We start from the raw sequence: 24,168 nt of genomic DNA, 5'->3' as shown, positions 1-24,168 counted from the left end.
AGTCTGGGTTATCTTGAATTTGCAAATCTCCTGCCTCTACCTACAAGTGCTAGGATTACAGGTGTTACCACACCTGGGTTCTTTATTCTTTCAAAAATGACAATAAATTTCCTTTCTGAAGCAAAATGATGACAAGAAAATGGAATAACACTCCCTAAAAAAGATTATCTAGGAATTCTCTGTTGACCAGTTTCATAGACTGTGATCTACAGAGTTGAATGGTTTTCATGTAAAGATATCTGTGTGTAAATTTTCCTATAGTGAATTCCTTTCATTTGGTACAGAAAAAAAAAAACCCTCAGCTTTTACTCTACATATGTATTCAACCCAAAGTCTAATGTAGTTACGATGAGTGATTTAAAAATTTCCAGGGCTAATTCTGACAACTTGATGTTCTTTGCAACTGAATTCCTGAGTGAGGCTCTACTTCTATTTTCAATATGGGTTTTCATGTACATTTAACTGGGTGTTCAAAATAACTTTGCATGGAGAGTGTCACTGTCTTTATTTCAGAGTGAAAGGAGAGAACAGAATGCAACATCCATGCATTGGAATACCGGAATTTTGAAATTTTCCCAAGACTACATATGACAGGCTTTTGTTGTTGTTTCTGGTAAAACACCACCACCACCACCATAAAACAACTGCAATGCCATTCTCTAGTAGTGAACATCTACACTGACTCTGCTTGGTACCAGTGACTAACTTTGGCCAATTGGACAGTAGCCAATGGGGCAGAATTGAAAAGCTTGCTGCCTTTGAGCATTCTTTCTTCCTGTCCTGGAACTATCTGGTTAAAAGATCTAAAACATATAATCCAATCATTTCCATCACCCAACCATCACCCAGTGCCCACCCCAAATTAGAGCCACATAGATAAATAGCAGCTGATTCCCACGCTTGAATCCAGCTAAAATGAGAAGAAACATCCATGATGTCAGACCAAATCCATCCAAGCAATTAATTATGTGCTACAGAAACATTCATGTGGCATGGTTACCTGTACAAGTACAGACTGAGAAAAGTGATTATCCTGAGAGAATGAGCTTAGCACAAGCCCCACTTACTTAGACTGTTGGTAGGAATATGCAGGTGCGTGCTCATTGGGTGCATCCACTGTTATTTGTTGCTGCTGACCACTGGTGTCCTGGGAGGAAGGTGCCACTGTCTGGGGAGAGGTATCAGCAACAACACCCTATGGAGGCAATAAATAGACAAAACCCTTATTTGCTTTAGCAAAAGATCCTTGTCAGGATGGACTTTAAATACCTGTGCTACTGGTTTGAGAAGAGATGCTCTTGACTACATATGTACTTAGAGGAAATTAATGGAGCATGTATGCACATGCCTCTGAATGCAGACGCTTAAACAGGACAGATGGGCAGAAAACCATTTTGTCCTTACTTGAAACTTTCTCTTTCTCTATCTCTCTCTCTCTTTCTTTCCTTCCTTCCTTCCTTCCTTCCTTCCTTCCTTCCTTCCTTCCTTCCTTTCTTTCTTTCTTTCTTTCTTTCTTTCTTTCTTTCTTTCTTTCTTTCTTTCTTTCTTTCTTTCTTTCTTTCTTTCTCTGTTAGAAGAGCTGAACTCAGGACCTGGATGCTTTTTTTCACTCAAGGCTAGCACTCTATCATTTGAGCCACAGTTCATTTCTAAGTGTTTTGCTAGTTAATGGAGGTAAGGGTCTCCTGGACATTTCTTCTTGGGCTGGCTTTGAATCATGATTTCTCAGATCTCAGACTCCTGAGTAGGTAGGATTCTAGATGTGAGCCACTGACACCCAGAACTTTTAGACTGTGATTTCATGCAATTATCCTAGATAATAACTAATAAAAATGCATTAAGGATTCCTATAAGTATTTGCATATTCAAAGAAAGCTTATTATACCATACCTGTTTCATTTGACAAGATTATAGTAACTCTAGACTTCATAACAATTCTACATCAACACTTGGAAATCTTTTTAAAAGAATACTGTTGAGTAGATTTTCACCTTAGTAATTGGATATGTTTTATTTGGCTTTGTTTTCTGAAACATGAACTGGAAATGATCTCTGTTCTGTATTATTTTTTCTTTCACCATTCTTTCACCTCTGTGTATTATAGGTGGCAGCAAGAGTGAATATCTAGAATTGATCATTATAAGTAGCATATATTTGGGTCCTACGGTGACCCAGGTAGCTTTGCTTGGATGTCGGCAAACCCGAGGAGGGCATCCTCCTGGTTTAACATATAAATCTTAGATCTCAGTGGTGCTGTTGTACTGTTAGTCAATTATTTGTTACTTAAGATCCCTGAAATTCTTCCTTTGAATTGGACAATTCTCCTTATAATTATTCACTGTTTTCTTTCCTAATGTGATATTGTCTTGTGGCTTTCTAAGCCACCTGCTTCCCCTAGCCCTCCCTCCCCCCCCCCCCCCCCGCTCCATGCGCCTCAGTATTTATTTGTGTGGACACTGATGAATATTACGTGAAAATGAGTCAGTGCTTTTTTCATGAGGACATTTAAATTTTTTCAGAGAAACTTTTTTCAAACTCTATAACTAGACAAAAACCCACATTGACAAACGTGTCTCATTATTTTATTCTCATCACATTGTTCTGGTTCTAGAGACAGCATATGCCTTTTGTGTGAAGATACAAACATGCACATACATGGCTACAATTTGTGCTTCCAGTGCCTGCCGTGTCCAGGTCATTGACTTTCTCATGATATAGCTGCTTTTGATAGTGAAATATTGTAGAATACACACATTTAATCCCATTCCTAAGGCTCTGAAAAACCTCCAATTAAAATCTGTTTAAGACACATTAGTTTGAGCTCATGTCTAAAACCTATCAAATTTTAAAGAATTGCTTGTTCTTGGATGTTTAAATTAAGTAGTGCCTAATTAAACTTGATACAAGCAAACATTTCTACATACTCAAAACAAATAAATAACCATTTTTAAATACTCAATTCAATCAGTAAAGGTTTCTATCAAACTTCACTGGTGGAGTATCATATGCAAATACCCTAATTTCTGACCATTCCCTGGGATGTCCAGCTTATGAGAAGAAATGCACTTACCTTAATGGACATGTGCATCAGGAGAGCACTAAAAATAAGAACTAGAAGCAGTGAGAAGGATACTGATTTAATTGTGGTTATCAGCAGCAGCAGAGCCCTATGATTTCTCCTTCTACCTTTAGTTTAATGGCTTGATCCAATAAAATGAAGCTAGAATGTATGGACTCATCCGAACAGAAAGAGAGATGAAAGGACAAAGTTTCCAAAAAGGATGGGATGAAAGCATCATTTATGATACCCACAGTGATCTTCTCTATAAGAAGTCATAAATCTGTCAAGGTTCATTCATACAGGGCACCAGAGCCTCATGTCCTAGTAGATTATTCTTTACACTCAGGAGGCTGAGATCTGAGAATTGCAGTTTGAAGCTATCCCTGGCAGGAAGGTCCATAAGAGTCTTATCTCTAACTAAAAAAGCCAGGAGTAGAGCTGTAACTCAAGTGGCAGAGATCCAGTCTTGAGTGACAAAGCTAGCAAAAAACATCCAGAGCAAGTTCTTTTTCCCTTAATTTTTAAAATACATATTAGATTCGCCTGAAATCTTACAAAATATTTCTGATGTCCAGTACATATTTCAGACAAATCAATAAAATCTCTGGTTATAGAACCCAAGAAGAAAAATAATATTGATGTTTCTATAACAATGTTAATATGCAGAATAATTGGAGAATTGTAATCCAGTGTCTCACATTTTAATGTGCATTTGGATCATGGAAAAATCATGTTAAAATGAAATGAAATTTCACTGAGTGATGGCATCTGACCCTGTGTTTGTAACAAGCTCAAGATAATGTCAGTGATGTTGGTCCATCGTTTTGAGGAACAGGACACTGGAGGGCTAACTCATTCAAACTGTTGCAAACATTTTTCTTTATATTTATGAGTAGTTAAGATTTAACATTGAATGTAGTAGTGATTTGTTCTCTGGACTTTTCTCTAAGCATTCTGTACGTAAAATAAAATATGGGCAAGTTGTGTAAATGTACATAGGTTTTGTATACTGAGCTTGCAATTACCTATTTTGGAGCAGCACAACAACAATTATCCACGAGGTTTCCATGGGTTATGGGGACCAAAGTATAGGTCACTGGGACTTATTTCTCCTAATATCTCTCTACAAGACAAGAATTGACTTACTTCAATAGAAACAGCTGTCGGAGGCACAGGCGTGTACTGGGGAATGTAGGTCCCCTGCATAGGAGCAGCAGCAGTCATATACTAGAGGGAATCAAAGAAAAATGTACATGAACTTGTAGTAGTTGCAACCAGAGCAAAAAACAGATACCACTTGAGACTCACGAGTGGCCACTGCCAGTACATGATCAGTCAATTTGATTTTCACTTGTTTACTAACCTGTTATCAGCCCAAATTACACCCCACTCTATCCCCTCCCTGTATCTTTTGAAACAATGTATATAAGATGTTAAAATTTCCCATTGTATACAAAATCCATATGGGCAAGGGTGATGTGCCTTTTATTTTCTCCATTCTATTGTTGGCCTCTATTACATAGTAGGCGCTTGACAAGTATTTGTTGAATGAATAAGTGAAACATCATTGATTGATTTCTAGCCTCATTTTTTAAAGTAGAGAAATAAGAAATTGTTATACATTGGCCTGTTATTTTCATGTTACTTTCTTATATGAAAGTTTAGTTTTGCAGCTGATGTTGGACTCTCCTTTGCTCCCTTCTCCTAATTCACTCCAAAATCACTGTCAACATTGACTTTCTAATTCTTTTAATTCAAAACTTCACATTGGGATGAATAGGATGAATTTTCTATGGTTGTAATAGTCAGTAAAATAGGTATTGGGGAGGGGAATAACATGTATTTTTCAAGAAAGAATAGGAGCCCTAGAAAAAATATGTGCTTATATACATGAGCATAAACTATAACTTACATTCCTATATTTAACACATGTTCTCTTGGTAAATTAAAAGTTCTCCTCTTTGAAAATTAAACCACCAAAGAATCAACTATGTTTCTAAACTTTACCAATATCATCTAATAAAACAATGTTTCTCAATTCATACAGGTTAGAAAACTATTTTTATGGACTATCAAAAACCTTTGATTATTCTTCTAGATTTGCTGATGTCAAATGTTTTGAAATTTATAAATGAATGGAACAAAATTACGTGTCATGTGTCTTAGAAAATTTTCTGCATCTAAAGAGCATTGTAAAAATAAGTGCAAATGTCTTAATGGAAACTAACCTATCATTTGTGGGTGTTCATGTTCAAGGACAGTTTCATTATTAAGGCAACTTTGCAATAAATGTGCATCCATTCTAAACTAATAACTAATACCTTTCTTTTTTTTTTCTTTTTCTTTTTTAACCAGAGGCACAAACCCAAACAAATTGTTGCCCAGAAAGCCCTGTGTTACTACAAAAACTTACTTCCTAATTTAGATTGAAAGCAACAATTTGAAAGGCCTAAGGCTATCTGCAACTTAGATTTAGAAGCAAAATTACCAGGGACAGAGCTGGAGGTATAGCTCAAATGGTAGAGTACCAGTGTGAGCTAAAAAGCGAAGTGAGAGTACAGGGCCCTGAGTTCAAGCCCTCATAATGGAACACACACACACACACACACACACACAGACACACACACACACCAATATTAAATAAATAAAATAAATAATACATACATTAGGGTCCCAATGACTCATGGCTGTAACCTAGCTACTCTACTCAGAAGGTGAGACCTGGAACACCCCACAAAATTAAGTAAGTAAACAAATATGTAAATAAATACATTAGTGTGCCAATGACTTGTGCTTGTAATCCTAACTACCCTATTCAGGAGGCTGAGATCTGAGGATTGTGATTCAAAGCCAGACCAGGCAAGAAAGTCCATAAGACTCTTGTGCCCCATTAACTATCAAAAAGCTGGAAATGGAGCTGTGGCTCAAAGTGGTAGAGGCTAACCTCGAGCACAAAAGCTCAAGGATAGAGCCCAGGTCCTGAATTCAAGTTGGTCCATCAATTGATCAATCATCAATACATATATACATAAGTAAATACTACAAATAACCGTGCCCTCCCTCTGGGCTCCCATGCCATTCATACCAACTTCGTTTTATGAATGAGCTTTATCAATTGAAATTCTGATTAAGATAGGAATAATATGCCTTTGATATCTTTGTTGTTTCTTTTCCCAATATTTACTTTTGTACTCAGAATAATTTTCTTAAAAGAGGGCTGCCCTATATGATTGGAAAACTGTATCTCCTTTCTATTACAATGCCCAGACTATCACAGCTTTGAATGAAAGGATCTAATTTTGTATCCTGAATTTTCTAGTACATGAAGCAATTCCTAGTCCTCAATAAGAGATTGTTGGATGGCTAAAAGAAAATCTATAAGCCGAAAGCCTTCTATTTCCAATTAAAGAATTTAAATTGGGCACTGGGGGCTGATGCTTATAATTGTAGCTATAATTGTAGCTGAAATATAGAGGATCTCAAATTGAGGCCAACCTAACATTGAAGTCCAGGTGTCAGTATTTCAAAAACAAAACAAAACAGCAAAAGCAGGGCTGGAGGCATAGCTTAAGTGGTAGTATACCAGCTGAGCGAGTATGAGAACCTGAACTAACACATCAGTACTGATAAAAAAAAATTTAATGTGGACTCTTAGTTAATGGTAAGTCTGAGTTCATTGTAGATATGAACTTCACCATCACTTACAATGTATTTGTATAACCTTTAAACAAATACCTTAGCCAACTTTGCTTATGACTGGTTTTGTGTCCTTAAGCAGAGAGTAAGAATTCAGGTGTTTGATTACTATCAATTCTCAAGTTAACATATAACACTAAAGTCACATTTCAGCATGTATGATTTCCTATGTTTAATCCCATGCTCAGGTATCTGCCTAGTCACCAAAATTTGTTGTAGATTATGTTATGAATAACACTTCTGGTCATTTCAGATACGTACATTGCTGATCTAAATACTCTTATTTCATATCACCCCATAATATATTCTTAGGAATACTAACTGTATTGAGAGAAAAAATTTTCTATGCTCCAAAGCACTTGAACAAAAATATATTTGCTTCTTTTATAATGGTGTACATTCTGCAAAGCCATGCTTTGCAGAAATCTGTTTCAGGGTAATTAAAACAACAATTCTAAACCTTATTTTTATAGCACTAGTGAATTTTGCTTAGACCCTATCCTCTCAGGAATACACTTTATTCTAAAAAAATATCCTAGCAGATTTGTAATAAATGGGAAGATGATTTTCTGCCAACTACAAGTTTATTTAAGTACAGGATAGATATTGTTACACTTGGGTTCTATTGTTGTAATCGCTTTTCCAGACTAGCTCTAAGTAGTAAAAGAGGATAATCCCAAATCTATAAGCATATTTCCACACTCTAGACTCACTCATTTGCAAGTGGTCTAATAAATTAGCATGTGATTCCTTTTCATCAGATGGTGTGCTGGCATCTACTATATGAGACGAATCTGCATTTTTAAGGACAAATTCTGTGAATTAGAAGTCATCAGGGAAATGACTTGTGGCCATGTTTACTAGTTCATATGAAAATCCACTTAATTATTTAGAACTCCCTAACAACTTAGAGTTCCCAAGCAATATGGTTAACGAGAACATTTCATATGATTTTTACCTAATAAGCTGCTTCAAATGACTTAGTTATTCAAAACCTCATGTCTCTTTTGTTTCCATAGAACTGAGTCAGGAAATCTTCATTCCTCCCTTAACATCCAATGAGATGCAGAACACAGCAAAACTGAAGGCTTGTGAAATAAGCCTTGAAAAGCACTTAGAAACTGGTAGGATGGTTCACCCATTTTACATGTAGAGATATGGAAACACATATATTGGGAACAAATCCATATATTGCATATGATTCCATAATTCATCATGTTTTCCAATCTAGCTTGTTACTTTTCTTTGGCACCAGTCCTGAGACATAAACTCAGGGCCTTTTACTCTTGACTTTTTCATTCTATACTGGTACTATACCTCTTGGGCCATGCCTCCATGACATGTTTTTGCTGGTTAATAGGAGATAAGAGTCTATGGACCTTTCTACCTGGTCTTATGAACTGTGATCTTCAGTTCTCAGCCTCCGGAGTAGCTAGGATTACAGGTGTGAACCACCCTACCTGGTGAGCACATTATATTTAAAATTATATAAAGTCCTAATTGTTTCCATCTAAACATTGCCTTAAAGATATAGATACAATTTCTTTTTATTAATGTGCCTTAATAATTGAAATTCCAATTAAAGAATGGAATAATATGCTACTGATTTATATTTTTGGTGTTTCTTTTCTATATATTTTTTAATTTGTATGTTGAATATCTAATTTTCTTATAGGAAGATGGGCCTATAGTTTGGTGACCTAACGTAAAGCTTCTCTAGAAAGAAACAATAATCGTTTGTGTGTGTGTGTGTGTGCGTGTGCATGCGCATGCACGTGCTAGACTTGCACTCAGGGCTTAGATGGAATTCCTGTGCATTTGTGTTCAAAGCTACCACTTGGGCCACAGAGTTATTTCTGGCCTTTTCTGAGTAGATAATTGGAGATAAGAGTCTCACAGATTTTTCTGGCCCTGGCTGGCTTCAAACAGAGATCATTAGATCTAAACTAAGATTATAAGTGTGATTGGATAAACTTTTGTAGTAAAGTTCTTCTGTGGTAGATTTACATTTTCTAGAACAAAGTCCAAAGAAGTGACAGTCTTATAAAACCAGGAGCAAGAACCTATGCAAAATGGCTGTAAGTCTGTGTGAGCTCAACTCTCAGCTTTAGGTTGTTAGAGACAAACAACTCTAAACTTTGCCTTCAAGCAACAGTTTGATTTCTTTCAGAGCACAGATAAACTCACTAGGCTCAGTAATCCAGGCTGCACAAGCATTGTTTTCATTTGGGAGCCTGAGCGACTGCTTTCATTTTATCCACCTAACAAATGACAAGGGACTCAGAGAAAGACCTATAGTATAAGTTCTACCATCTTGACTTGGTGAATTTCATGAAGTACTTGCTAAGACCATAGTAGGAATAAATGTGTGTGCTTTAACCTGATAGCTTTTTACTGGTGTTTACCTAATGCTATAGTATCTGATATATATTAAATTATATATTTGGTTCTTTTTGTCGTGGGATCACCTTACAATGAGATGACCGAGAAAAATATGTGAATCTAGTCATTCTGAGTGACAGCATGAATGTATAATTTTTGTGTGTAGCCAGTCTGGTAATTTGCACATATACAGAGGCAGCCGATTTTCACATGAAGTGTTTTGGAACCCTGAATGGCAATGGGATAAATTCCAGACCCTATCACTTGTTCCAAGAAGTCTAGACACTGCATCACCAGGATAGTTACATGAAAAAAGAAAAATTGTGAGATTGGAAAGAAATTATGTTTTTGCCCATTTAAACTGGGACGAAATGTTTCTGTTACTGTGTAATCATTGATTATTACTATGGAAACGGAAAACAAATCCGCAGATTATTAGCTCTGAGTTTATACTTCCACCCCAATCAAAGCTTAACAAAACAAAATGGTTTATATACACTTCCTGCAGCGACATTTTTTTTCCTTTTAATTATTTGGGAGGGACACAGAGGGTTTCACATTTTGATCTGGGAAATTTCTTAAAGAAACTGATGGAGTGGCCTTGTTTGAAGTTATCATTAAATTACTTAGGACTTGCATTGGGTCTTCTGGGTCCTGCTGTAAAATTTGTAAAGGTAGTTAACCCATGTCAGAAAAGGGCTTTAGCTGGGTTGCCAGGGGCTCATGACAATAATCCTAGCTATTCAGGAGGCTAAAATAATGAGGATTTCAGTTTGAAGCCAGCCTGAGCAGAAAAGTCTATGCAACTCTTATCTCCCAAAAAGCTGCAAGTGGACCTGTGACTCAAGTAGAGCACTGGCCTTGGGCAAAAGTGGTCAGAGATAATGCTCAGGCCTGGAGTTTAAACTGTACTACCTGAAAAAAAAGTTGTGTATGTGGTAGGGTAGGGAGGTTGCTATTTAAATCTCAGTAAACTCAGGCAGTCAGTGATAAGTAGGTACATTGTAAAAATGCATCTTCCCAGGGGAGGTGAGGAGAAAGGAGACTAATTGGTAGATGACACTAACAGCATGAATTGCTTTCATAATCCTGTAGCACCACGTTTCGTTTCTTTGACAAAGGAGGTTTAGTACTTTTGGCAAGAATGTGAGGTTAGGCTGTGTGTGGTGTGGCTGCAAGTGAGGGGCAACATTATGTGAAGTAGAGCTAAGCTGCAGTTTGTAGGCCATGCTTTTCTGGGATTTGTAGAATTCTAGCATCTTAGAGCTGAGGCACCATGTCTGAACTGTGTAGGGATTGCACAATACCACCATTTCACAGGCATGGTTTGACCCAATGAGTAAGAATAGCTGCCACTGGTGTAATTCTAAGAACAGTTTCTTTCCAATTCCCCATGTCACTGAATGGAAAGTCTGTCTTCAGAGAGGTGAGCTAGAGAGGTTCTCCTTGAAAGGGAAGCATGGTCTTAGAAGGAAGGACAAGACAAAATGGGTCCTCCTGCTAGCTCTTGTATTCTCTCTCCTTCTACCAGTAACATGTTAGATAATGAGTAAGTTGATAATGAATGAGTACCCATCTAGAATAGCCATAGTCTATGCTTTTATACTTTGTTAGTGATAATATATAAAGCAGAGTATTTAGATTATTAATTTAGAAATAACTAAGTAGAGTTGTGAGTAACTGATTATTTGAAGAGTAGATGGAAGCAGATACAGAACCACATATTCTTATCCTACTGAGAGAAAAAGACTTGAGGAGAGAGGATCACAGTCACACTTGGAGAGAGACCAGATTCATAGAGGTGTGTAGGCCACATTATCCATCCATGTCCCCAGAAGATCACTAAATGTAACTCAGTTAGTGTTAGATTAAATTATTAAATAAGAAATATAGATTTGTCATTGTATTCTGGAATGAGGGTCACCTGCTATTGGCAAATGGCAGCAGATAATGAAGAATCTCAAATACTGTTTATAGCTTGGAATTTTACCAAACTACATCCTCTGCACAACAGAGAGACATAATCACCTTCATAAAGTGCACATAGGCTATCTAAGCCTTCAGTCTCACAGATAAAGCAATTTCATAAATGCATTGGAAAATATCACAATCCACTAGGTTTGAGAATGTAGAACAATTTCTGTATTAAAGATAAAAGATAATACTATGGGAATGTAGCTGACTAAGAAATTGTCTTCAAATTTGAATCTGATACAATTCTACAGAAACACTATACATTCTCCATGCCCTTTCAAGAATTTATGTGATAGGTTTAGACTACTATGAAATCCCAGATGGGACAGAGTGTAGTTTCAGTGGGCCACTGAGGATCCTCAGGAAGTAAATACAAGAAAATTAGATAAAAAACTGAGAAGTACTTGACAACTACAGTGCAAGGTAGATGTTGTTTGTAACTGCAACAACTTATTTACAGAAGTGTAATGGGAACCTACTGGGTTTAAGAGAGAATGTGTGATGAATAAGTAGAAAACATATAGAGATACTATGAACAGTATTATGCGAATAAACTGGATTATATGAAATGGGCCAATTTCCATGTTAGCCAAATGGACAACAAAATAGGAAGAAATCCAAGATAGTTTCATATTTACTCAAGGAATTTAATCATAATACCAAACTATCCACAAGAACCCTTTAGCTTTAGTTGGCTCTTTGATGAATTATCCAAGTAATTAAAATTAAATAATACAAAACTTGTATAAGTTCTTCCAGAGAATAATAAAGAACAAACCCTTTTTAATTCATTTTATAAAGCCAGCACATTCTTCAGATCAATGGGTCATTAGAGGAATGGGAAATCAAAGCTCAATGTCTCTAATGAGCATTTACATAAACCTCATAAAATAGCATTTTAATGAATCAAAATACACATGCTATCTAGGTGGGATCAATCAATCAAGTCTTAACATTTGAAGAACAATCACCATAATTTACCCCCCTGAAAGAACAAAGAGAAATGTTACAACATGATTTTGTAAGATTCAAAATCAATTTAATAAAAACTACCATCTGTGTATGATAAAATAGCTTCTGAATAGATGAGAAGTTGGAATAGAAGTCTATATAGTAAAAGGCGTACAAATACTATTGTAGGTCATTGTTTAATACTGAATCATTTCCATCTGAATCTTGAAAGTTTTCTAATATCACCTACTTTAATACTCTCTTTGTGGTTCCAGAGTTAGCCCTTATTCTAGAAGTGCCAATCATAAAGTTGGAAGAAACAAAACTGTCATTTTTCACAGATAATATGATTGAAGAACAATAAAATTATTAGAATATGTAAATTTAGCAAAGTTATCAGGTAGAAATTAATTAAAATATTTTATATATACCAGCAACAGATAATTAAAAATGAAATTAAATTAATACTCTATTCTATGTTTATGTATATATATTTAATATAGTTGAACATATGGCACATTTACCATATAATATTTAATAAGTATTCAACAGCAAGAGAGAGAGAAAGAGGAAAAACTAAAACATCTAGAAATAAGTCTGAGAAATGGCATGGAAATATCTATGTTGCTAGAAAAACACACTTATGTCAATATGGTAATTATCTTAAAATATACTTATGCAATCCAAACTAAAATTCAAGCAGATTTTCTTTAGAAAAATCCATTTTAAATTTTATATAAAAATGTAAAGAACCTAAACACTTAAGAAAATTTTGGAGGAAAAATAACAAGAATTACCAAAAAATTATGTTGATTAGATAATATAGTATTGAGGCAAGGATAGAAAAAAGGAGTACAGAGAAAATAGATTAGATACACCTGATTTATACCTACAGTGCCCATGCCGTTCAGAGCATTGAAGAATGATGTATCCAATAAATGTTGCAGGTATAGTTGGATATTTGTATTGAAAAATAGTACTAACCCCTTCCACACACTACACAAAACTAATTTGAGATGGGTCACAGATGTAAGAACTTAAAGCTTTTGGAAAAAAGAGGAGAAAAGGTTTCATGAGCTTGGAAAAAGAAACCTACAAGTTTCTTAAAGATGACCAGAGAGTTAACCATAAATGACTGATAAATTGGGGGTTTGAGTTAAGAATTTATGATTATCAAAAGATTGAGGGAAAGCATTTAATCATATATATAAGTATATATATGAGCAACCTTATATACATATGCGTGTGTGAATTCCACAAATCAATCAAAAGTCAGAAAACTTAAAAAAAAATTAAAACTACTACATTTGAGCCAGGTGTGGTGGCTTACACACATATAATCCTAGCTACTTTGGAGGTTGAGATTGGGATCAAACTTGGAGGCTACCTGCAGCAAAAAGATTTGTGAGACCCTGTTTCAACCAATAAAAAGCTAGGCATGGTGGCATTCATCCATTATCCTAGCTAGGTGGAAAGCATAATAGGAGACCATGGTAAAGACCCATCCTGGATATAAGTAGTAGATCAGCAAAAGTTAAAAAGGCTGAAAGTGTGGCTCAAATGGTAGAGCACCTGCCTGATAAGTGCACAGCCCTGGGTTTAAGTCCCAGGGTTCAAGCCTCCATAACAACAAATAAGCAAGAAGACTTTGAATGAGCTACTAATATCCATAATAGCTTAGATTAATCTCAAGGGCTTTATATTAAGCCCAAACTAAAAATAAAACAGGAGAAAAATGACAATTCACAAAAAGTATATACTACAGGATTTGTTGTATAGTCTGTTTTTTTCTTTTGTGTTTGAACTGGAACTTGAACTCTGCCTTGTGCTTTCACTTGCCTTTTTTCACTCAAGATTAGTGTTGTACCCACCTCCACTTCTGGCTTTTTGCTGCTTATTGGACATAAAAGAGTCATAATCTTTTTGTTGCCAGAGCTGGCTCAAAAAGCAGTCTTCCTCAGCTTCTTAAGTAGCTAGAACTATAGGTATAAGCATCTGGACCCAGTTTATGCCATTTTTGTTGTGCCAAAAGTTTAGGATAGAGGACAGATTAATGGATGCCAAGTGCTAGACATGAGGGCAGGGAAGTAAAAGACAGGCAGATATGATTATAAAATTCATTGTATCAAGTATGAGAATATTGATTGTAGCAGTGGTTAAACAAATCTACCTAGAGATTATAATTGTGTAGAACTCTGTAAATATGGGGAAGTAAGAGAATAATGAAAGACATCTGAGGAAGATCTTTATATTGTATACATGTCTATTTCCTGGCTGTGATACCACACAGCAATTGTGTAAACTGTTACAATGGGAGAATGTGTACACTTGTCTCTGTGCCATCTTTTACAACTGTGTGCTAATCTACATGTGGAGATTAATAAAAATAGTCAGAATAAAGGACCTTTTACTATTTTGATCTGGATGGGGGACATATTAACATTCCATAATATGTATTACGCTGTAAATATATGAATTGCACATTTTTGTATATACGTTATACTTTAACAAAAGAATGTATTTATTTTTAAAAGTTTACAGAAGACAAACAAGGCTGAACTTAGACGAGAGCAGGGACAATCTATCCATTCAAAAGGAAAAAATAAATGACATAGCAATGAGAAGATGGAGTGGTGAGATACATTAATATTCCATTATTCATATATATATATATATATGTATGGAGAGATAGAGAGAGAGAGGAGAAAGATATGAGGTAGAGAATGTATTAAATAGCTGACTTCTAGAAGAGTCACAGAATGGATTGGCAGGGCTATAGAGTATAAGTCTTCTGGGAAGTGCTAAGTTTTATTCGAAGACTTATTTTAACGGTGGAGTTACAACACTGCTGTGAAATCCATCAGCATGTTGGCATGCTTTGTTCTAGACATCCTTCTTTGTTCAAAAGAAGAAAGCAGACTGAGAACTGAATGCAGGTGAGCTAGAAAGAATGTTTTCCAGAGAGTTTGATGTGGAAAGAGCTAGGGACAAGAGATGAGAGCCATGAAAAGGAGAGATTATGTTCTGCTATAGAACCTAGGCAAGGCACAGAGGTGAAAGAATGAGGAATGGCTCCGAAAGGGTGGAAGACAATGAACAGACAGGCAGCCTTAATCGAGTCCAAGATCTGTCACAATAAGGAGATGGAAGACCTGTGGAAGGAAGGAGGTTGGTCAGTGAGTAGTTTGTATGAAATTGAGAGCGTGAGTGAGTGAGCAACGATGGTTGCTGATACTTAATTTCAGTATAGAAAGATTACTGGAAAGCCAGTAATCAAATTCCACTAATGAAGTTTTATCTTTTATTCACCTATGAGCATCATTCAGGCATGCAATTTTGAGTCCATCCTATGTATCAAGTTCTGGGTTGACTAAATCACCTATAACAACATTCAAGCATGAACTGGATCCAATAACCACTAGAAGCATCCATCTATCTATCTATCTATCTATCTATCTATCTATCTATCTATCTATCTATCTATCTATCTATCTATCTATCTATCTATCTATCTACCTACCTATCTATCTATCTATCTACCTATCTATCTATCTAATCTATCTATCTATCTATCTACCTATCTATCTATCTATCATCTCAGGCATTATTATGTCCAGCCATACACTAATCATAGGAACAGAGTAGCTTAGTAAATCCTTGTACATTATACTGTGTGTATTATTATTGGCTTCTTTTTCTTCCTATTTCACACCTAGATTCCTATCTACTTGTTTCTTTCCTTGACACTTAACACTGTTACATTTGCCATGTTAATATGTTTTATTAATTATAAAGAATTAAAAAGCTTATATAAATAGTGTGCCCACTTTTAAGGAGTCCATTAAGTCAAAACAATATTTACTGACAAACTTTAGTTTGTCAGTTTAAATCAAGAAGAACTCAGTTAGCAAATGAACTGACAGATTTATTATCCAGTGGATTCTTTCAGAACATTAATGTGACTATATAACTGAACAGCTCAGGTCCCTAGTCTCTCTTAGTATCATCTAGACTATTCTGTCATAGACTGGGCTTGTTTCTGTATTTTAGAAATTTAAGAAACCAAGATCTTTCAAGAAGACAAAGTAACACAAATCCTCAGTATGCCTGGAAGCTTGGTTATTTTCTATTTAAGTCGCTATGACTAAAGCTTCATGTTGGATGGGGTAAAGATACTCTGTCAATGTGAAGCAAAGCTCATTCAGCTTCCACCCAATCCAATTATTAACAGGAGGAATAAGAGCAGTTAGCCAAAGGGCATCTGAAGCAATACACAACATTTTCTAGTCTGGAAGAGAGAATGAATCGGAAAAGAGAGGCAGGAAACATAATTTAAAGGGAAGATGCAGGAATAAAATGCTGATAAAGCAAGAGAAGTTGAGTGGTAAGGGCCACATTGAATCTGCAGGTTGCAATGAGATTGAGACAGAATAGCAATAAAAGGGAGAAGACAGCTTTGTGGATTAGCGTTTTTAAGAAAAAACTGCACAAGCTCTGGAGAAAAGCATGCTGATGTAGAAGATTGCTTATGCCTCCTTCTACCTCTGCTGGCCCAGGAACTCATGGAAATTTGAAGACTGTTTGAGGGTGGGAGGGTAAACCAAATTCTCAGGAAGAATCAGAATTTAGGTAAGATACAAGGATGAGAGAATTTTCTGTGCAGCAAACTCAACATGGGAGGTTGAAGGTCATTTAAAAAATGAGCCAGGGCCTCATGCCTGTAATCCTATGAAGATGGGAATGAAAGGGTTAAGACAGGCATGGCTCACTTGGTAGGGCACCAGTCTAGCAAGCACAGAACTTTGAGTTCAAACTCCGTTGACAGTAATATAAAAAATCATAAAAATACTGTAAAATATGTTTCAAGTTAGACAAATGAATGAAGATGATATTTCTGATAGTCATATGTTCTGGAACAGAAGTAAAGCTAAAGAAATTGATTCTTGAAACAGAGTGCAAAATGACTTCTTGGATTGAGCAATGATGTAAGATTTTTACATTTCCTTAATGTCTTATGAGTCTTCAAAAATCTCATTAGCTTTATCCTCATACAGAAAATACTTTTCCTCTTGAAGTGTGATTTTCAGTATCTTCTCTGAGACTTTTATTTCTGTAATAGAATAACTTGATGTCTTGTATTCCAGATTGTGGTAACGTTGTTTATTGAATTTCTTGCCAAATCTATTTCCTATGTCAAATCTTAAACAAGGTCTGGAAAAGCCATTTTGGTTGCTTTTCTACATAGAGTTAACAGTTCATTTCTGGCTCTACTAAAGATACACCATTGATAGCTCTGAATTAAAAGGAACCAAAGTCATCTCAGAGGGACATGAGGAAGAATAAATAGGAGACAAGGAAATTACATTAGTTTTAATAAATATTATAATCTCATGATCAGCTGGGTGTCAGTGGCTCATGCCTGTAATTCTAGTTATTCAGAAAGCTGAGATCTGAGGATTGGGGTTCAAATCTAGCTAAGGAAGAAAAGCCCCATAAGACTTATCTCAATTAACCACTCAAAAACTGGAAGTGAAGCTGTGGCTCAAAGTAGTAGAGCACTAGCCTTGAGCAAAAGAGCTCTGGAACAGCACCCAGGCCCTGAGTTCAAGCCTCGTGACTGACCAAACAGAGAAAAAAAGAAAAAGAAAAATAACGTTCATGATCAGAAATTAAAACCAGTAATTCAAGTGAGGCAAAAGAACATTTAGGTCCTTTCTGACACCTCCATTTATATGTTAAATTACAAAAATAGAGAATTTTCTTTATTGTTGTTGTTTTATTTTGTTTCACTTGAACATAGCTTTTACTTTTTGTTCTTTTTCATTGTTTCCACTGTACCACTTCAGCCACATCTTTACTCCCGGCTTTTTGCTAGTTAATGGGATATAAGCAACTCTCCAACTTGTTTTCCTGGGCTATTCGAACCCACTTGAGTCACAGCTTCACTTCTGGTTTTTGGTGGTTAATTGGAGATAAGAGTGACACAGACTTTCCTGCCCATACTAGGCAGAATAATGGAAGAGCCCGTGATATCATGTTGGCTTAGAACCTTTGTCCTCAGATCTCAGCCTCCCAAATAGGATTACAGGTGAGTATTTATTTGTTTATTTATTTATTGTGAAAATACCGGACGGAGGGGTTACAATTATGTGAGGTAATGAGTTCATTTCTTATCAAGCATTATTGCCTCTTTTGTTTCTACTTCCCATCCCTTCCCATCTCCCACCCTCCCCCCATTCCAAAGCTGTAAAGTTTGTTTTGTGTATTTATGTATGTATTTTCCTGCATGTCCTTTGAGATGTCAAGAAGTTGCTTGAAGAAATAAAAAGGCAGATAGGGTTATATAGGCTTATATAACAAAACAAGATCAGCACTCTTCATCCTACCCACTCAGAGATATTATCTATGATTACATGTCACTAGTAAGTAGGGTGACTTGTGTATTCTTTTAATTTAACTGGTAGAAATGCTACATGTAGGAATTGTCATTTTGAACTGTCTTAACTCCAGTTTCCCATGTGGGAAGCGGAAAATGATCTTCTTGTTTCCATTTCTATTCTGTTGTAATAAAATAACACCATGTTAACCTTCTACCTTGTGAGACTCTTCTGTTAGACACCTTGAAATGCTTTCCATGTATATGTTCCAAGGATCTATGATTTTGTGTGGAAACAGGGAAGATGAGGGAGGGAATGCCTTATCCACCATCAAGTGATACATATATCGACTTTTTACCACTCAGCTTCCATTTCTGCTTCTCAAAATAATCCATACTTCCCTCAGGTATCTATGTTCTCATTCTGCAGTCATGTCGTACTAGGTTCCACAGGCAGTGTGTCCTGAACCTTTGTCCAGAAGTGAATGTAAATAACCTTAGCAAAGCCAATGACACATGACAGGCTCCAACTTTAACTTCTGGGAAAGGAATATTATTCTGCAATGAGATGATCTTTTCTCTTTCTTTGCATTGGTTTATGTAAGCATGTACCATGACTGGCAAGATGTAGATTTATCAAAAGCTGATGGTGAAATGCATATGTGTATGTAGAAAGCATGTCTTTAATGGCATTTGACTCTGATTTTCTTGTCTCTTTCATTATGTGTATGTTTCAGTATTTGTGAGTGTGTGTGTGTGTGTATGTCTATGGGTTTATGTACCTGTACTTGAGCTTGAACTCAAAACCTTGCTTCTCATTGCATGAGATGATGACCACCAGGTCCAGTGCCTCCTATCATTCTATTTCTGCTACCATATCATGCTACTTTCTTGCCTATCAGATTTCTTGATCCTTCTATTGTTACTAAATGCTGAATTTCACTACATATCACTTATGTAACTGTTGCTCTGTGAATATTTGGAGACTCACTTTGCTGAACTACATTTCACATGGTGCCATGATTCAAAATCCTGTTCTATTAGACACTGATTACTTCCTGAATCTTTAGGTTAAATCCTTTTAAAAATCAAATGCTACAAGAGGGTTCAGAAAACTCTGGGTCTAATCATACATTCAAGCATTTCAGAAAAAAAAGTTTTCTTTGGAAACCTTTTAATAAGTTATTGTTGTTGCATGCATCAAGCTAACTCTGAGAAAACCACATAAAAAAGAAATACATCAACCTAAGTATTCTAGTTTTCTCTTCTTAATATTTGCCTTTTGCATTCTTTGCATTATTGACTTTCTCTTTTGTGGGACTTACTTAGAGTTTTAATATGCAAATGTTTATTGTGAGTCTTTCATTGCTTCTAAGAAGGCAAAATGTACTTTGCTTAGTTAAATCCTAAATGAGTTTTCATTTGTTTGTTTTTAAACCACTAATAACTCATAAAATGCTGGGTTTCAGATTTTGCTCAGCATTGGAGTGATGGGAAGATGTAAAACAATATTGTGATTATCTACTCATGGATATCCTGATTTAATTAGTCTGGAGCAGGCCTTGGGTGTGAGATATTTAATGCTGACTCTGCAAATCAAATCTGCTTCCAAATTTTAGATCTACTGCTATCGAGGACGTTTAGGAAATTATGCTTCAATGTCTTCCATAAGGAAATCTGTATGATTTCCAAAATACCAACTTCATGATGTATTTATGCTTACTATTCTGAATATTGTTTTTTTCATGAAATTTCTTCTTGGACTAAGAATCCAAAGAAACAACAGCAAGTTTCAAAAGATGAAAACAAAAACTTAAAAAAAATTGTGAAGGGCACAGAAAATAAATAAATATATGCATAAGAAAATTTCTTCCCAGTTTTACACTGACCTATTATGCAGATACTGAGAAAAGCAAAAACTAAAAAAGAATGTACATCCATCCTTACTAGCAGTGACTCAATGTCAGTCTGCAGACATTGAAGGTCAATCTTGAATATGAAATTGGGACTCAGCTAAGAGCTTTGTTTCTAGTTTTACATGTTTTAGAAATACAAACTGAAAGAGAAGGATTAGATGCTGCTAGCTCTGCAAACCCCTTAATATCCAAATATAAGGTAATCCTCTTAGTCATTACTGACACCAATGGAAAGTAAAAAAGAGCCAATTTAGTTATTATCCTAATTGCTAGAGGCTCAAAGCAATGTACAAGGGAGGCAGAAGTTGGTTGACATCGTATGATCTTGGTCTATTTTGAAAACAGCTTTACTTCATGACATTAGGAAAATCTCTCATGTAAAAAAACCAGAAGGCATTTTTTTTTTATATCCATTTCACTGCAGATGTATTTGTGAGAAATGATGGTTCCATTGTCTCATGACCAGGAGATGAGGGCTGAATTCTGTGATTCTACAAGATGTGTGTGTGTGTGTGTGTGTGTGTGTGTGTGTTCGCGCGCGCGCGCGTGTACAAGCATGTGCCTGCCAGTACTGGGACTCAGGGCTGCAGTCTCACTTGGCTTTTTTACTTAAAGTTGGAGCTCTACCATTTGAGTCACTTCTCCACTTCTGACTTTTCACTGGTTAACTGGAAATAAGAGTCTCTTGGAGTTGTCTTTCCAGACTAGCTTTGAACCTTGATCCTCAGGTCTCAGATTCCTAAGGAGATAGTGAAGGACATCAGTGAGCCAGTTTGACCAGCTTGCCGCCTCCCACCACCAGTGGCTACCACCTAGGGGAGGGCCTTGGGTCCTGCCATGTCTCAGGCCAAACCTACCTTTTGCTGACCACCAGACCACCACCTAAGACAGGGTCTGGATTGTTTCAAACCAACCAACCAAGAGCCCAGGCCAGCTCACCATCCTGTGGCTACTGCCCAGGAGAAGATCTGGACTTATGCAAACACGTAGATATTGTCTGAGGTGTAGAAAGAGGAGAGACGTGGGAGTTGGATGGGGCAACATCAAGCAACAGCCCAGGACCACAAAGCTGAACAACCAATTTCTGGTCCTGCTGCTCATGCTTCTGAGTAGAGCTTGCTTTCTCTTTATACCATTTTACTTTAAAAAGGTGTTTGCTGTGTCTCCATTGATTTCTATAGTGTAATATCATTGGAGAACAAGAATCTGCCATGTGGCTGTCTTGTTCATCAGTAGGATTACAGGCATGAGCCACTGCAGCCTGGTTTAAGAGTCACTTCTTCCTAACTAACCATGTCATAGTGGACACCAAGCCAATGTGCTGACTCATTTGATTTTCTTTTCAGGAGTTCTGAAATTTAATATTTTGTATAAATAGTTTTAAATAACATGTTCTGTAGGATAGAGTCTCCATAAAATCGAGGCCTACTGATTTCCCCTCAAGGCCAACTTTGTACCCTTTTCCAACCAAAGTTAAATTCTGTTCATCTTTACAAACATATTTAGCCAAAGAAGGGAAATTATCAAATAAAATAGTGACATTTACCACATTTCTGGAAAGAAGGAAAGAGTTGGAATAATGAAAAGTGATCAACACTGTAGTACTTTCCTTTCATCAACAGTTTAATTTAATCTTCCATTTCTTAATTATTTTATCTTCTCCCCATTACACACAAGATTGTGACTATCTGGCCAAGTTTATGTATGTATTTAAATTTCCTGGAGAACTATTTAAAGAGACACCTCTGGCCTCATTTACAGTTTTGGATTTGGTGGGTCTAGGTTGGAACCTAAATGTTTACACTTCTAACAAATTCCTGGGAGGAGCTGATGCTACTAGACTAGGACTTCAGAGAACCACTGGCTTAGATGATGTGTTCAGAAATATGAAACCCTGGGAAGTAAAGAGGGTTGAGATTTGAAGACAATTCTAATACTTCAACTAACACTCATACTATACCTCTTTTGGAATCATTTTCATTTATAGAGAGAAAGGGAGCGCCAGAAAGGATTTACAAAGAATACACAGAAGACTGTTAAAAGGTTCATCTTCTTCAAAGCATGTGGGGTTTTGTGTGTGTGCATGTGTGTGTGTGTGTGTGTGTGTGTGTGTGTAAAATACTACTGTGTGTTATCCCTTAGCTTTTTCACTCAAGGCTAGTGCTCTATCACCTGAGCCACAGCTCCACTTCCTGGAGCTGTGGTTAATTGTAGATGAGAGACTTTCTTGTGCCAGTACTAAGGCTTGAACTCAGGGCTTCACATTGTCATTTGGCTTTTTCACCATTTGAGCCATATCTCCACTTTGAGCTTTTTGCTGGTTAACTGGAAATAAGAGTCTATCTGGGCTGTCAGTTATCTGCCTGAGTAGCTAGGATTGTAAGTATGAGCCAGTGGCACCTGGCTGTGTTCACTGTTTTTATGTGCACTATCAGCCCAGCATTGAAGCTATAAGCAACTTCCCCTGACCTGCCAGATTCTCATGTCTTCTCATTTTACCTGGTCACTCAAGAGTAACTTACCATGGAAAAGAGTTAATGAGCAGAACCCACTGCAGAAGTGAGCACAGTAAGCACACGCTGCCTTTCTTATGCTTTATTTAGCCGGAGTGCATTGGTTGACATGTAGTAAAGCCTGTTAAGCTGCTGTGATTTTTCTTTAGCTGAGTAAAATAATGCCATTGCATTCTTGGTGAGACTCCCAAACAAGGAATTTTAGGACATGGGCACTATTCAAATGTGCTTATATATAGTTTGGCATCTTAGCAAATTCTCAAAGGAACTTGAAGTTTAAATGGTTTGGGTGTTAAATACAAATGCCAGTAGTGTGGATTTGAAAGTCAACGGACTTGAAAAGTATAAATCCAAAGGTAAAAGAATTTAATTGATTTTAAGGGATTAACAAAACTATAACTTTTGTCTGAACTAACCAACGTCAAGAGCAAACAATCAAAGATATGTTCGTTAATGGAATGAAAAGAAGCCTTACTTGCATGAATGCTAAAAGAATTAAAAAACAAACACAATGGTTGCTTACTTAACATTTATATTCAGTTTTATCTGTAAGATAAAGTAAGAGGAAAACGGTCTCTTCAAGAAATGAAAATCCACAGGCAGAAACAACGGAAAAGAATGTCTTTCAAGACTAATGTTTTATCCCTATGAATCTTGAAAATCTGCAAAAGAGTTTTCAACATTATTTAGAAAACACTAATTAAATTCCTTGTGGACTGTCAGGATGGATTTGGATAAAACAAATGAGAAAGAGAAGAGGAGAGAGGTCCTGGTGGGATCATGACTGAAAAATCTCACTAAGGCAAACCAATGCTATGTCCACTACCTGATTGTCCTTCTCCAACAAGCTCTTAATATGATTATGCATCACTCAAAGGTGTGTCATGGTGTTTGTTTACACTTTATTAATGAAATGAGCTAGAGGCTTTATTTGTCTTGGTTATCATTCACAATGACAATGGGAAAGCTGGACACATGCTTCCCAGAAAGTCTATGAAAGGCACGACACATGCTATTGATTGATGAAAATAATAATAATAAGGCAGGCAAAGACGTGACAATGCTGGGACCTGGAAGTACTGCAACAGTGTGCATGTAAGGGACTTTGGCAATTAAAAGAGTACGAAACTACTTTCCCAAGGTGACTCTAGGGAATCAATTATAATCATGTTAGTAAGATAGATGAGTGTGATGGCTATCTACACAAAATAATTAACCAAATGAGACCTTTTGGATAAATGATACTGCTGAAGGGCACACATATATCTAACAGACACATCATAGGTTCCTACTAATACC

The 24,168-nt window shown here is 36.3% G+C and overlaps 1 protein-coding gene across 2 annotated transcripts in view; it reads right to left on the bottom strand.

The window, feature by feature from the left end:
* Nucleotides 1-1,063: 1,063 nt before the first annotated feature.
* Nucleotides 1,064-24,168, bottom strand: part of Rbms3 (RNA binding motif, single stranded interacting protein 3) — a 717,266-nt gene continuing 694,161 nt past the window's right edge. For both annotated transcript variants that reach the window (XM_013028502.1, XM_013028503.1), the window contains 2 exons: nucleotides 4,208-4,288; nucleotides 1,064-1,195 (listed from right to left, as the gene is read on the bottom strand). In XM_013028502.1, coding sequence (XP_012883956.1) covers nucleotides 1,064-1,195; nucleotides 4,208-4,288 — 213 coding nt within the window. The remainder of the gene's footprint in view (nucleotides 1,196-4,207; nucleotides 4,289-24,168) is intronic.

This window comes from Dipodomys ordii, unplaced genomic scaffold (assembly GCF_000151885.1).
Source record: "Dipodomys ordii isolate 6190 unplaced genomic scaffold, Dord_2.0 Scaffold110, whole genome shotgun sequence".
Classification (NCBI taxonomy): domain Eukaryota; kingdom Metazoa; phylum Chordata; class Mammalia; order Rodentia; family Heteromyidae; genus Dipodomys; species Dipodomys ordii.
Note: the sequence above shows the minus strand (reverse complement) of the source record. Positions and strands in the feature narration are given on the sequence as shown.